A 13,313-nucleotide genomic window follows, 5' to 3' on the forward strand; every position below is an offset into this window, starting at 1 on the left:
GTTTTGAAAAATAACTTAAGTGTACCAATGAATTGCATTCATTTCCTAAAATGTCCGTATATTTTCTCCTCGATATTTAGTTTAACAATAATTCAATTAAAATGACGATTCGGCAACCAACGTTCAATATATATTTTATGTCCCCAAAATTAAATGTCATGTATTGGATAGAAGCTGGAAGACTGTTTACTTATTTCAGTTTCGTATTTGACTTTAAGATACAGATTCCCCATTTTGCACATTGCAAAACAGATCAACATGTCAAATCGTTTCAGTTGACAGCAAATGACTTAAAAATATTGTGTCTTAAATAGTCCCTTCATCTCTTTAATATATTTCTTTTTTATTTGAACGTACAAACTGCCTACGGTATTTATACAGTAGACGATAAATATCCTAAATAATAATCCTGTTCGGTTTCCAATAATTATCACAGAAACAAATATTAATTTTCATTTTTTACGTGAACATATCGAAGACACTTGCACCAAAACACCTAACAACAAGTTCTTATGAATGGAATCTTGTCCGGACAGAATTTAGATTATTAATAGTAACTGAGGCGACAATTACTCACATCAAAGAGAACACATCAAAGAGTACAAAGGAAATTGCCTAACAAAAAAGCATGCATTAGTTAAAGGGGCACGGTGCGATATAAGGGATGATTTTTGTGCCAAATTAAAAAAAATATCACCACCGGTTCAACGAATGATTTTAACAAAATATGTCAACTGTGAATATGATGATTAAGTATTTTTTTTCACACGGTGCATACGCCAACCTTTAAGTCTGTACCGATTCAAAAATTGAATTATCCACATTTTTTCAATCCGAGTTTTATCGTAAATAAAATTAATAGAATCCCTTGTAACCTACTGGTAATACATGATGTATATTGTAGGGGGTGGGGGTGGGGGTGCTATTCATCGTAGCCCGTTCGTAATTTAGCCATGATAACGGCACCTATTTTGTGTGAAAATCCAGATCGGTCGCATCCCAATTGTAATTGTTCTTTAATAATGAGGTCAACTATTTTGGATAATGATTACTTTACTGACAATTCAGAATAAAAGTATTGTTTACAAGAATACGACATGGTAACAATTTGTTGTTAAAGTTGTTTTTAAAATTTTGCGGTGGGCGGCGGTTTAAAATAATTGCGGAAGTCGGGGGTTTATTTAAATTCGTGGAGGAAATTTAGAGCGGAATTTTGAGCGTGGCCAGAGCGGATTGATTAACTGACGTCCGCGATTTTTCATTTCCGCCCAGGTCGGACCTCGGGGAAATTTAGTACTTCCGCTCGAAGTGTACTGTCCATTGGCAATTTGCCTGTACCATTATTTGAAATAATGGTACGCCAACATCAAAGGATGACGTCACATCTGTATTTTAAGGTGAATTATGACAGTCTTGTGATGATAGAATACAATGTAGTGCAAATATCTGTAAAACAAAACTGACCCAGATTTTACACTTGGACCTTCAGTGCATGTCTCATTGTCATAAAATATCATTCATTCTAAACGCAAATCAAATAGTGTATAAAAATTTCAAATAATCTAATTTGTTTACAGAAATATTTATCTATATTTTCAAATGAACTCTTCAAACACTTACTGTGTCAGTTGTTGATGTGGAATCCAGGTATTCTATATATTCGTCTAAACCTAAAAAAATATAAAATCCACCATTATTTTAAACCAGCGGCTGACAGGCAGGATACGCCCACATTTTGCAAGAGATGGATAGAGAACAAGCTAAAAACAAACGCGATTTTTTGTACAATCAGGGGCAATAATCCAGAAAGTTATGACCTGAAATGTGCAAATATCAAAAGGGACTGAGATTTTTGGGATATAAAGATATGTTTCAAGTTTAAAACAAATTGGATACAAATTGTGACCTCTACATGAAAATGTGGGCGTATAAAAATATACAAATCTGAATTCTTGTATTTGTTAAAAGTTAACACACAAGTCAATAATCAACCACAGATTTACGTTTTATACTCATTTTTTTTTTTTTTATCAGACTCAATATTATCACTGCCTTATGATATGCTACATAACAATAACATAAACAATCTTTGTAGTTGAACTTCTGGTGACCCAACCAAAAATGCCTGACAAGAAAATTTTGATACAGCTTTCCTGGTGTAGACTCCACAATGTGAACATCCAGTCAAAACGCAATGCTTCCTATCAGTATCATACCAAGACCTTATTATCAACTTATCATAACCTCACTCCAATCTTGAACAACATCTGTTCTGAATATATATATATACATGTTTTAGATCTCTTGCCATGTTAAAAATCAAAATCATTAAAATCAAGCAAAAAAGGATATCATTTTAATCAAATTGCCAATCAACTCTGTATGTTAATTATTAGAATCCATTCTATAGTTAAATTACCTCAGTGTTCTAATTTCAAACAATTTTAAATGATACCAAGGAACAAGCTACAGAAGAATGACGGTGTTGAAAAGGCCTTTGTTGTATCATTCAATTGAAGAGCAAATATCAGGTTTAGAAGAATAAATAGTACATGTACCCGGTACCTATTTTAACAATAAGAGCTTTGGAAACACATAAAAGACTGGAGTATTTCATACTCTTAACATTTAATAGGCTCCCAATATTACTGCTTTCTGAAAGAATTGAATAAAAGTTTTGGCTTTTACATGCACTTAAACGTCCTCCCTTGTTTTTGTTTCAATAAATTTTTAAACTAAAATGATAACAATTTTCACCTGGTATATCTTCAATGATGTCCTTAGTAACAGATATATGTCCATACTTATCACGCCCATCTAATGATTTCAACTGTGGTAAACGAGACAGTAGATCACTTCTATAGCCTGAAAATATCAAATTAGAGTATAATAATAAACAAATTACAACACATTATCAATAAGCTATAATTTTAAACTTAAAGGAGCTAAGTCGCTAATATTTGGGATGTAGAAATTGACACAAATGGGTCGCAACGCATACAATAATGTAATATGAATGTATATAAATTGATTTAAATTCAAACGTTTCTGTTTTTACTGTAATTTTTAATCAGTTAGGTTCGGCGAAATACGCCAGTATTCTCAATCGAATTTCAATCTCTAGCATCTGGTTATTCCAGTCTACGCCAATATTATTTATTGGGCTTGCTCTCCAGATAAGAATATAGCATCACCGTTTGACATGACTTGTGGAATATGCCTAGCCTTGTTTTCGATTCTATTATTACAAATAGTGCTGAAACGCATTATGGTACACGATTCGTGTACCAATTGTAAAATGTTTATTTTGTCTTAAATATTGGATATCAGAAGGCCAACTTTTCCTGGTAAGATCACAACATAAATGTTGATTCAAACCGACAAATAAATTGTGTTTTCAATGTCGAAGATTTTGGATGATATTGAGTTAGAGACATAGTTACTTTAAAGCGAAATATAGACTGACCATGTAGCCTCTATTGCATTAACGAGCCAATTATTGGTGACCAAATTACAGACGCACACTGACATGTGGAAACATAAAAATGTTTTTGTTGTTTCTATAGTATTTCTTCTGAGCAGCGATCCTTTCTGCATTGTAGTTTGTTCCTAAATTCCTTCAACATGCCCAACAACAGGATATGTTTTGATCTGAAAATTTTTTGTATCACTAACAGTTCTGATCTTTAATCCAAAAAGGTGAACAAAAATATTACTTATTGCTTTTCGAATTCCCGACAACACATCAATATTACAAGGAGAAATATCTAACCTGTTTGATGACATACTGGATTACTAGAGCCTTCTTGTGATAAAACAAGATCTTGTAGATTAGAACACTGACTTAAACTATGAGCAAATCTAACAGCAGAACGGATTCTGTTACCATGTAGTTCTATGTGTGCTAATTTAAAACCTGAACCAGAAATGAACTTAAAACCGCTGACATCATCAATCTGATTAAAACTCAAGTTTAATTTCACCAATGACCTGAAAAATTAAATTTTCAACTGCTTACCCTATTACCAATTAAATGTAGCTCTATAATGACATGTTTCTGCAGGCAGGTGTAAACATGAGCTATTTGCCACTGACATCAGGTATGTGTTTTATGTATCCAATTATCTTTGATGCTACAGGTATACCGGTAAAGTGAAAATCAAAGCATGATCCTGAATAATCACAGACAAGGGCATTAACTCCACATAAACTGGCCTCCTCCTTATGACTACATGTACCTATCTAATCTCAGCAAGTTTGGAAAAAATAATCAATAACTCTCTAAAGAGTGTGTTCAAGGTTGTGATGGCAAGGCCAATAACTCCACATATGTGTACAAGTAACATTGATGGATCAGACACTGAATATCAATAGGATTCCTTCTGTGATCAAAGTTAATAATTACAAGTAGGTGACGTCAATGACAATGTGTGTAATTACTAATCTATTAGTTTTATTTTGGTAGGCCGATGACAGTGTAGACAATGTGTCTTTTTTACACTTGCAATCAATGCATTTCCTTCAAAACTTTGCAAACTAATGGCATGGTCTTATACTTTTGTATCTACATGTATCTTAACAAGCAGTTGCTAGGCAAGATACGGCCAAATTTTGCAAGAGATGGACAGAGAACAAGCTAACAAAAAATGTGATTTTTTGTACAATCAGGGGCCATAATCCAGGAAGTTATGGTCCGATATAAAAATATATTTAAGTTTCATTAAGATCGGATAAAAAATGTGACTTCTAGAGGGTCCACAACCATGGTATTACATACTTTTACACTATCTGCGTACAAGTATCAGCCATTTTGTCAAGCAGTTTCATTCCAATTATCAGACAATTCCAACTCAACCATCATTAGTTTGTAAGAGAGAGAGAGAAATGGGGTTTAACGTCCACTCGACACAAACTAGGTCATTTCGGGACTAACATATGGTTTAATTTTATTTCAATAATTCGCTTGCGTCATTAGTTTGTAACGGTGATATATATGTAAACGGTTTTTTAAATCAGATTAATATTGTGACCTTTAGAGGTTCCACATGCTAAAAACGTGATTTTTCGAACAATCAGGGACCATAATCCAGTAAGTTAAGTGATTTCATACATTTCAAGTTTCATTAAAATTGAATAACCAACGGCTGCCAGGCAAGATATGTCCACATTTTCCGAAATCAGGAAGTTACGTTAGGATATGCGCGATTATCGAAAGGAACCCAGATCTTAGTGTGTAACGTTGATATATTCACACGTTTTCATTAATTCATTAAATCAGATAAAAATTGTGACCTCTACAGGAACCACAAGCTAAAAAGGGGCCATAATTCAGGAAGTTACAATCCGATATGCGCGAATATCAAAAGTTCCATCAAAATTAGATCAAAATTGTGACCTCTAGAGGGTCCACAACCTTGATATACCTGATGTTTACACTATTTGCGTAAGAGAGGCGGCCATTTTGTCCCGAAGTTTTGGTCCGATTTTCACGAAATTGATTTCAACCAACATTACGGTGTAACGGTGATATATTCGAATGGTTTTTCATATCGGATAATAATTGTAACTTCTAGAGGGATCACAAGCTAAAAACGTGATTTTTCGTACAATCGGGGGCCATAATTCTGGAATTTACGATCCGATATGTGCAAATATTGAAAGGAACCAAGATCTTTGTGTTATAAACATGAATTTCATGTTTCATCAAAATCAGATCAAAATTGTGCCCACAACCTTGATATACCAGATGTTTACACTATTTGCGTAAATTCAAACTCAACTAATATTACGGTGTAACGGTGATATATGCGAACGTTTTTTTAAATCAGATAACCAGGGCGCATAATTCAGGAAGTTACAGTACGATTTCTATAAATATCGACAGGAACCAAGATAATTGGGTTATAAACATGCATTACAAGTTTCATCAAAATCAGATGAAAATTGTGACCTCTAGAGTGTCCACAAGCTAAAAATGTGATTTTTCGTACAATCAGGGGCCATAATCCATGAAGTCATGGTCTGATACATTCCAATATCGAAAGAAACCTAGATCTTTGGGAGATAGACCTATATTTCAAGTTTCGTCAAAATCGGATAAAAATTGTGACCTGTAGAGTGTCCACAAACAAATTGTGGACGGACAGACAACAATATACGTCCACATGAAAATGTGATATAAAAATAATTAATAGAATACAATATTAAAAAAACATCGTTTTATCCAACGTGTCGTCACTAAAAATTTAAAAAAAAACATTGTTTTATCCAATGTTTCGTCACTAAAAATACTAACTTCTTGAGGGATGAAAAATTAAATACAAAATGACTGGAAGTCAGTAAATGACATCACAGGAAGTTATGACATCATAGGAATGATGACATTATGGAGTTAGATACATAACATGAAAGGTTAGATTATAATAAAGATAAAAATTTACAAGTAATGAAAATTATGCATGATTATGAATGATTTTGAAACCTCCTGGATTTAACACATTTAAATCGTTAGGCAAAACTGAATCAAGTCTATGAATTCACAGACTTTCTGCCGTGTTCAACTTTTCCTGATCTTTATCAGGAATTTTTTGTACTATGGTACACAATGAAATCATGACCAGGTATATTAAAATGGGGGGCTACATGGGGGGAATGGCCAGGTTAATAAGCACAGAAGAAATATAAAGCTTAAAAAACAAACAAAATGTGAATGGGCAGACGAATACACTGACAGACAGATACACTGATGGACGCACGAACAGGGGCAACTACAATATACGTCCAGATGAAAATGTGGGTGTATAAAATTATTTTACATTGAACATTCAGAAAATACATTGTACATGTAGGTCTTTATACATGTAAAAGTTTTACTTTGTTCTCTCAGTGATCTCAAAAAATAACAAAGCATGTACATGTAGGCTTACATACCTCAATTGAAACAATCCTTCAACAACACAAATTAAATTGCATGACAAGTTTAATGTTCTTAAAGATTTCAGAGAATCAAGACCTTCAATTTTGGTTATTTGGTTAGAGGATAAATCCAAATGACGAAGCAATGTAAGACGGTTTAGGTTTTCCAATCTTTGTATATAGTTGCTATGTAGATTGAGACTCAGCAAATGACTTTGGAGAGGAAGATCAAGTAGACCAGATACACCACAATCAATTAGCGATAACTCTGTTGATGATAAATCTAATGAAGACGTTGCCATAGTTTTTGGGGTTGTAAAATCCACTTGATTAAATCATCAAATCTAGATATGAATAAATATAAAAAATGATTTAAATTCATTGCATAATACTCTGAAGGCTCAGTGTGGAGGGGTGTCCATCAAATGGGCAACAAAACCAGACCCAATTTTTCTAGAGTAAAATTTTGCGTAGAATACGATGCAGAGTGGTAACCAGTACGCCCTTGGGAGCGTTTTCGAGATATTCGGTGTCAAAGGTCAAATTAGGTCATTTGCACTGAAAGTGAATGCGCAGCCTTTCTTGCATCACGAAAAAATGCTGTACATAATGAAACTAGTTGTGTGATAAACAATTGAATAGTTTCATGGCTGAACACCAGCCTGCAAATTCATTTTCAGTGTAAATGACCTCATTTGACCTTTGACCACGAATATCTCGAAAAATGCCCCAACGGCGTACTGATTACCACTCGGCATCGTATTCTACGTAAAATTTTACTCTAGAAAAGTTGGGTCTGGTTTTTGTGCCCATTTGATGGACACTTCCCCCCCCCTCCCGCACTGAGCCTCCGGTCTATAATATGACATCAATAATTCTTTTTTATTCCACATACACCAGACATGTCCATCTGACAGGAGAGTCTGACTGTTGAGTACCAAGAGTATTAGCCACGAGAACGTAGCTACATGTAAAAACGTTGAGATATACTGATGTGCTTGTTTTTAGCTACGATTGGGTGCCTTTAGTTTCACCTGGCAAACTTAATTTCTTTACTAATGCAGTAATGACGGGTTTCACCAGCGCTACGTTACCCTTGAACTGATCTGACTTCTCATAGCACTGGAAACGTTAAACAGATTTCCACTCGAGGATTGCAAACGTGTAAGAAAATGGACACAGAATTAGCCAATAAATCCAGCAATATCAGTTCCATTTATAGAACGAAGACTCGGCACAATGACATTACTTCCGTTATCAACAAAATATTTAAATTGGATTACAGAAATAACCACTTCGATTGTTATTTGCGTGACAGAAAATTGATTAAAATTTGAACAGAATCAGCTCTTAATAAAACTTTATCAATATGCGAAAAATCTTAAAAAGTGATCCTGACAAAATTGGTTATTACTCATCAAGGGAAGATGTTAGAAACACTTTTTGGATATCTATATTATGATCGTATTGATTCATACTATTTGTCCATTGAAATCAAATATCATAATTTTATACGAATAATGAATATTGGTTACTTCAAGTTCAAACAAATATTTGTTTTGGAGGCTAAGAATAAGAATACAGTTTTTGCCAAAAGGATATTACTTCCAGTGGTTATGAAAATGTTAATTAGTTTTATGAAATCGTAACTGAACAAGTTAAGAAATGATTTTGTGATATCTATGTACAATGTATATGACCGTATTCTTTTTATTTATCTGTTGATTGAAAAACTGAAAGTTAAAATTTTCATAATAATTACATGTACTTGAAAAAATATTATTTTAAAGGATAGAAATACAGTTTTTGACAAAATGACGTCACTTTCTGTGTCAATTTCAAATTGTAATCAATTTGATATAACACATATTTGCTTTATGCTTTATAGGGACTTGTAAAAACAGTGCATGTCGTGTAAATATTTACTTTAGTTTTTGTGTCATTTTGAAATAAATACAACAGCATATTATTTTTTTAAAAAATATATTACTTTTACGGGAAATGATGATAAAGAACCGTAAGTGCAACTAATATTTTATCGTTTGGTGGAGCCTTCTAAACACCATATATTTTCTTTCGTGTTTTGAATTGGCCTGGGGGGTTGGATGGCTGAATTGTTAGCGTGTACGCGCTGTATCAGGTCCTTCGGTTTCCTCCCACTGCTAAAGACCCCTACGCGCAAGCGAATTATTGAAATAAAATTAAACCATATGTTAGTCCCGAAATGACCTAGTTTGTGTCGAGTGGACGTTAAACCCCAATTCTCTCTCTCTCTCTCTGAATTGGCCTATTTCTAATAAATTCATCAGCTACTTTTTTTATATATACATATTACAGACATAAAGAAATAAAACATTCATTCTTTTCGTTTGGAAATTTTGCCGTTCCTTAAAGTTACTATTTCATATTTTCTAAGAAAGTCAAAACATAATTATTTCTATGTCTTTTGCTCAATAGGTTGTCAACTCACTATTATACGATCATAGGTTATCTTTCTCACACTTAACATTCTTCACACCGGAAATAATAACACAATTACCTCCCTTGTTTTCCTATTCCCCACCATGGAATAGCTATCTTCAAACGTTTGAATTTGATGTTGAAAATGATATTTTTGCCAATTTCTCAACTGGCAATAAGGAATTATAGGATTAATAGGATTATTCTTTAGGCCGTGTTGAATTGATTCCTTGTTTCTCCTCGCCCGCGCGCTTAGGTCGAGGACCCCGAAAATCGTGCGCTTACGTTTTTAACACAAAAAAAAATATTCAAAAAATTACGTTAATAACATCTAAAAAAAATTCTACCAAACATCAGAAGTCAATTCTCGTTGTTTATTCCTCGTTACGAACTAAATAAGTAAGTGCAGGGGGGCCGCACTACACGCAAAACAAAAATCTACAAGATAAACCTGCGGACAAGACAGAAAATAGGCATTGCACCGAATAAACAAATATCAAATCAAGTGAATGGATCCGGTTGATAATACACATGTAGGGGCCCGCATACTATGGAATAAGTTACACTGTATATGATTGGATGAATTCCGCAAAATGGCGCGTGTAGCAGTCATTTCGGCTAATGAGAAAGCATATTATAAACTGTAAGACAGTCGCTAATATTCAACCGGGAACCTGAATAATCAATTTTTTCATTGGCTAAAATTATAACACATGTCATTATTATTCAAGTATTACCCAATCATATCTTGTGTAATAAATAACGCACGCCTTACAAAATGGTGAGGTATGCCGGGACATAGGTAAATTCGCGTACCGGTCGGCCTAATTTATTGATGTTCAAGGAAATAATAGTGGTCCCGTTCGTTCGTTTCTGGAGTTTAACGAACGAACGAACGAACGGAACCACTATTATTTCCTTGAACATCAATAAATTAACGAACAAACGGGACCACTATTATTTCCTTGAACATCAATAAATTAGGCCGACCGGTACGCGAATTTACTTATCTCGACTCGACTTTGGTGTGTGTATTCCCAGCACTTTCACGTTCGATGATTTTGTCGAAACCATCTATAACTCAACAAGCGAATCAAATTTCGTCTAACTGGAATGTTTCCATTGTATTGTAACACAAGAATACGGAAAATTTATATCAAAATATGGTTATTTCATTTTTTAAAAAAGTTAAACAAAGAAGCCACTTGTTACCAAATTTTAGTTTGTTATTAAATTTATTTAATTAAATAAATATTATCTGTGTTTTTATTCTAACCAATAATATAACTAGATTATTTATAATATTATTAAAAATGGTACACAACCATCAGACTACATAGGTATTATGCCAGACCACTTTGTGTTTTGAAACCCACTTTGTGTTGTGTTTACCGCACTACCGCACATGATTGCCAGAGTGGTGGCAGGAGAAACAAGGAATCAATTCAACACGGCCTTAAGAAGGTAGGGCTGTTTATAGATACCATCTATTTTAGGGCTTTATTTTAATACAATTTTAAAATATAACTTAAAAATATGAAATTGTAACTTTAAGGTCTTTACGGTGCGTGGTCCACAACTCCACATGTGATGGCAAGCGGTAAATTTTACCTGCATGTTACTTTTATAAAATTGTTTTTGTCTTATTATAAATTGATCTGACAGTTGAGTTGTGTTCAACCTTTCCTTTCAACTTATTTCCGAGTCCGAAACGTCACCTACCCGAGCCCGAAACGTCACCTACCCAAACCAAAATGTCACCTGCTCGAGTCCAAAACCTCGAGGCCATATCATGGCATATGTCATGATATGAAGGGAGACCAAAATCTCTGAAAATGAATAGATAACAAACCTTAATTCACAATTAAATAATAACAATAATCAATCGTTGTTCTGCATACAAATATGAAATGGTTTATTAAGCTCAGTCAATACCGTTGATTCACGAAGCTAATAGTAATAGTTAGGCTAATAATATATTAGTAATATAATCATGACTGATCTCTAAACTCTAAAGTCTAAGGGACTCGAGCGATACCTTCAGTCAGTGAGAGTAAATCTAGAGGTATTTATCCTGTTATCCCGTCGCCTTGCCTGGAAGTACATGTACGTTATAATAAGCTATCATAAGAAAAACGTATTTACAACAGTCATTTCAATATTAATTCAGAAAAATAAGACTAACCTTTAATATTAATTGACCAAAACATTTTTCTGAGCGTGTTTATACTTGCCGCTTTACGGTAAAATGTAGGCTCGTTTTCTTAGTATGATAGATGTAAGGCAATTATAAAGACTGGATAACCGAAATACTAGAGAGCGGATGTCGTGAAAGCCAGGATCTATATCTATGAAGTTTGGTCGAGGGTCGCAAGATGTAATCAGTGCTAGCGCTAATCCCAACCCTAACCCCGGACCTAGCCCTAATGCTTACCCTAACCCTAACCTGCAATCTCGCCAACAATCACGTGCCCTAACATCTCAACGACCTTGACGAAAATTGAGCTGGCCTTAACAAATAGATTTAGTCGTAAATGCAGGGGTCAATACTCAATACAACAAAACATTTTTGTTGGTTTTTTTAAAGCTTATTTCAGCACCCGGATTCGAAACGAAGTTAGCAAACATATTTCTAGCGCCAACAAAAACCTAATTTTCACGAAAATAATTGTTACCTGTATATTAGAAAATAACATTTTAAGACAATCATATTTACTTATAGTAACGAATTGTTGCGACTGACTGCTCTCTACTTTGCGAAGATGATGAAATGTGGGGTAACCTAAAATTTCGGAAAGCGCTTTGCGGAAGTGGTTGAAATTTTGGCTACTGTCTGTGATATTATTAAAGTTATCAGATTCTGTAAGTTTTATGGATATTGGTTGATAATTGCGGTCTGCAGATCGTGCCAATTAAATGAAATGTGTGGTAACCTGATACCTCGGAAACCGCTTTCGGTTACCGCAAAGTGGCGGAAACTTTGCCTACTCTGGGATATTATTAATGTAACCATAATCCGCAAGTTTCATTGAAATCGGTTGGTAATTGCGGTCTGTATAGCAGTGCCAAATGAATTGTGTGGTAACTTGATATCTCGAAAATTGCTAACCGGAAGTGGTCGAATATTTGCCTATTCTGAGATCTTATTGTTGTAATCATAATCTGCAAGTGTCATTGAAATCGGTTGGTAATTGCGGTCTGTAGCCGTGCCAATGCAATATGTACGTGGTAACCTGATATCTCGGAAACCGCTAACCGGAAGTGGCCGAAACTTTGCCTACTTTATAATCTGCAAGTTTCATTGAAATCGGTTAATATTTGCGGTCTGCAGTAGTGCCTCATGAAATGTGTGGTAATTTGATATCTCGGAAACCATTTACCGGAAGTGGTCGAAATTTTGGCTACTCTGAGATATTATTAATTTCATCATAATATTCTCTAAGTGTCGTGGATATCGCTTCATAATTGCGGTCTGCAGTCGTGCCACATGAAACGTGTGGTAACCTGATATCTCGGAAACCACTAACCGGAAGTGGTCAACATTTTGGCTACTCGGAGATATTACTAATGTTATCATATTCTGTAAGCTTCATGGATATCGGTTGATAAGTGTAGTCTGCAGTCGTGCCACGTATGAAATGTGTGGTAAACTGATATCTTGGAAACTGCTAACCGGAAGTGGCCGAAACTTTGCCTGCTCTGAGATATTAATAATGTAATTATAATCTACAAGTTTCATTGAAATCGGTTGGTAATTGCAGTATGTAGCCGTGCCACATGAAATGTGTGGTAACCTAGCTGATATCTCGGAAACCACTAACCGGAAGTGGTCTAAATTTTGGCTACTCTGAGATATTATTAATGTTATCATATTCTGTAAGTTTCCTGGATATCGGTTGATAATTTTAGTCTGCAGTCGTGCAACATGAAATGTGTGC

The 13,313-nt window shown here is 34.5% G+C and overlaps 1 protein-coding gene across 3 annotated transcripts in view; it reads right to left on the reverse strand.

Annotated features, from left to right (window-relative positions):
• LOC126816534 (leucine-rich repeat and coiled-coil domain-containing protein 1) overlaps window positions 1-11,749 on the reverse strand; it is a 298,988-nt gene extending 287,239 nt beyond the window's left edge. For 2 of the 3 annotated variants that reach the window (XM_050543169.2, XM_050543168.2), the window contains exons 1-5: window positions 11,561-11,643; window positions 6,931-7,259; window positions 3,773-3,990; window positions 2,758-2,865; window positions 1,621-1,670 (exon numbers count right to left, since the gene is read on the reverse strand). In XM_050543169.2, the coding sequence (XP_050399126.1) occupies window positions 1,621-1,670; window positions 2,758-2,865; window positions 3,773-3,990; window positions 6,931-7,217 (663 nt within the window). In that variant the 5' untranslated portion in view covers window positions 7,218-7,259; window positions 11,561-11,643. Of the gene's footprint in view, window positions 1-1,620; window positions 1,671-2,757; window positions 2,866-3,772; window positions 3,991-6,930; window positions 7,260-11,560 lie in introns of all 3 variants that reach the window. The other variant, XM_050543172.2, reaches the window with a different exon arrangement.
• Between the last annotated feature and the right edge of the window lie 1,564 nt (window positions 11,750-13,313).

Source organism: Patella vulgata, chromosome 3 (genome assembly GCF_932274485.2).
Source record: "Patella vulgata chromosome 3, xgPatVulg1.2, whole genome shotgun sequence".
Lineage (NCBI taxonomy): Eukaryota > Metazoa > Mollusca > Gastropoda > Patellidae > Patella > Patella vulgata.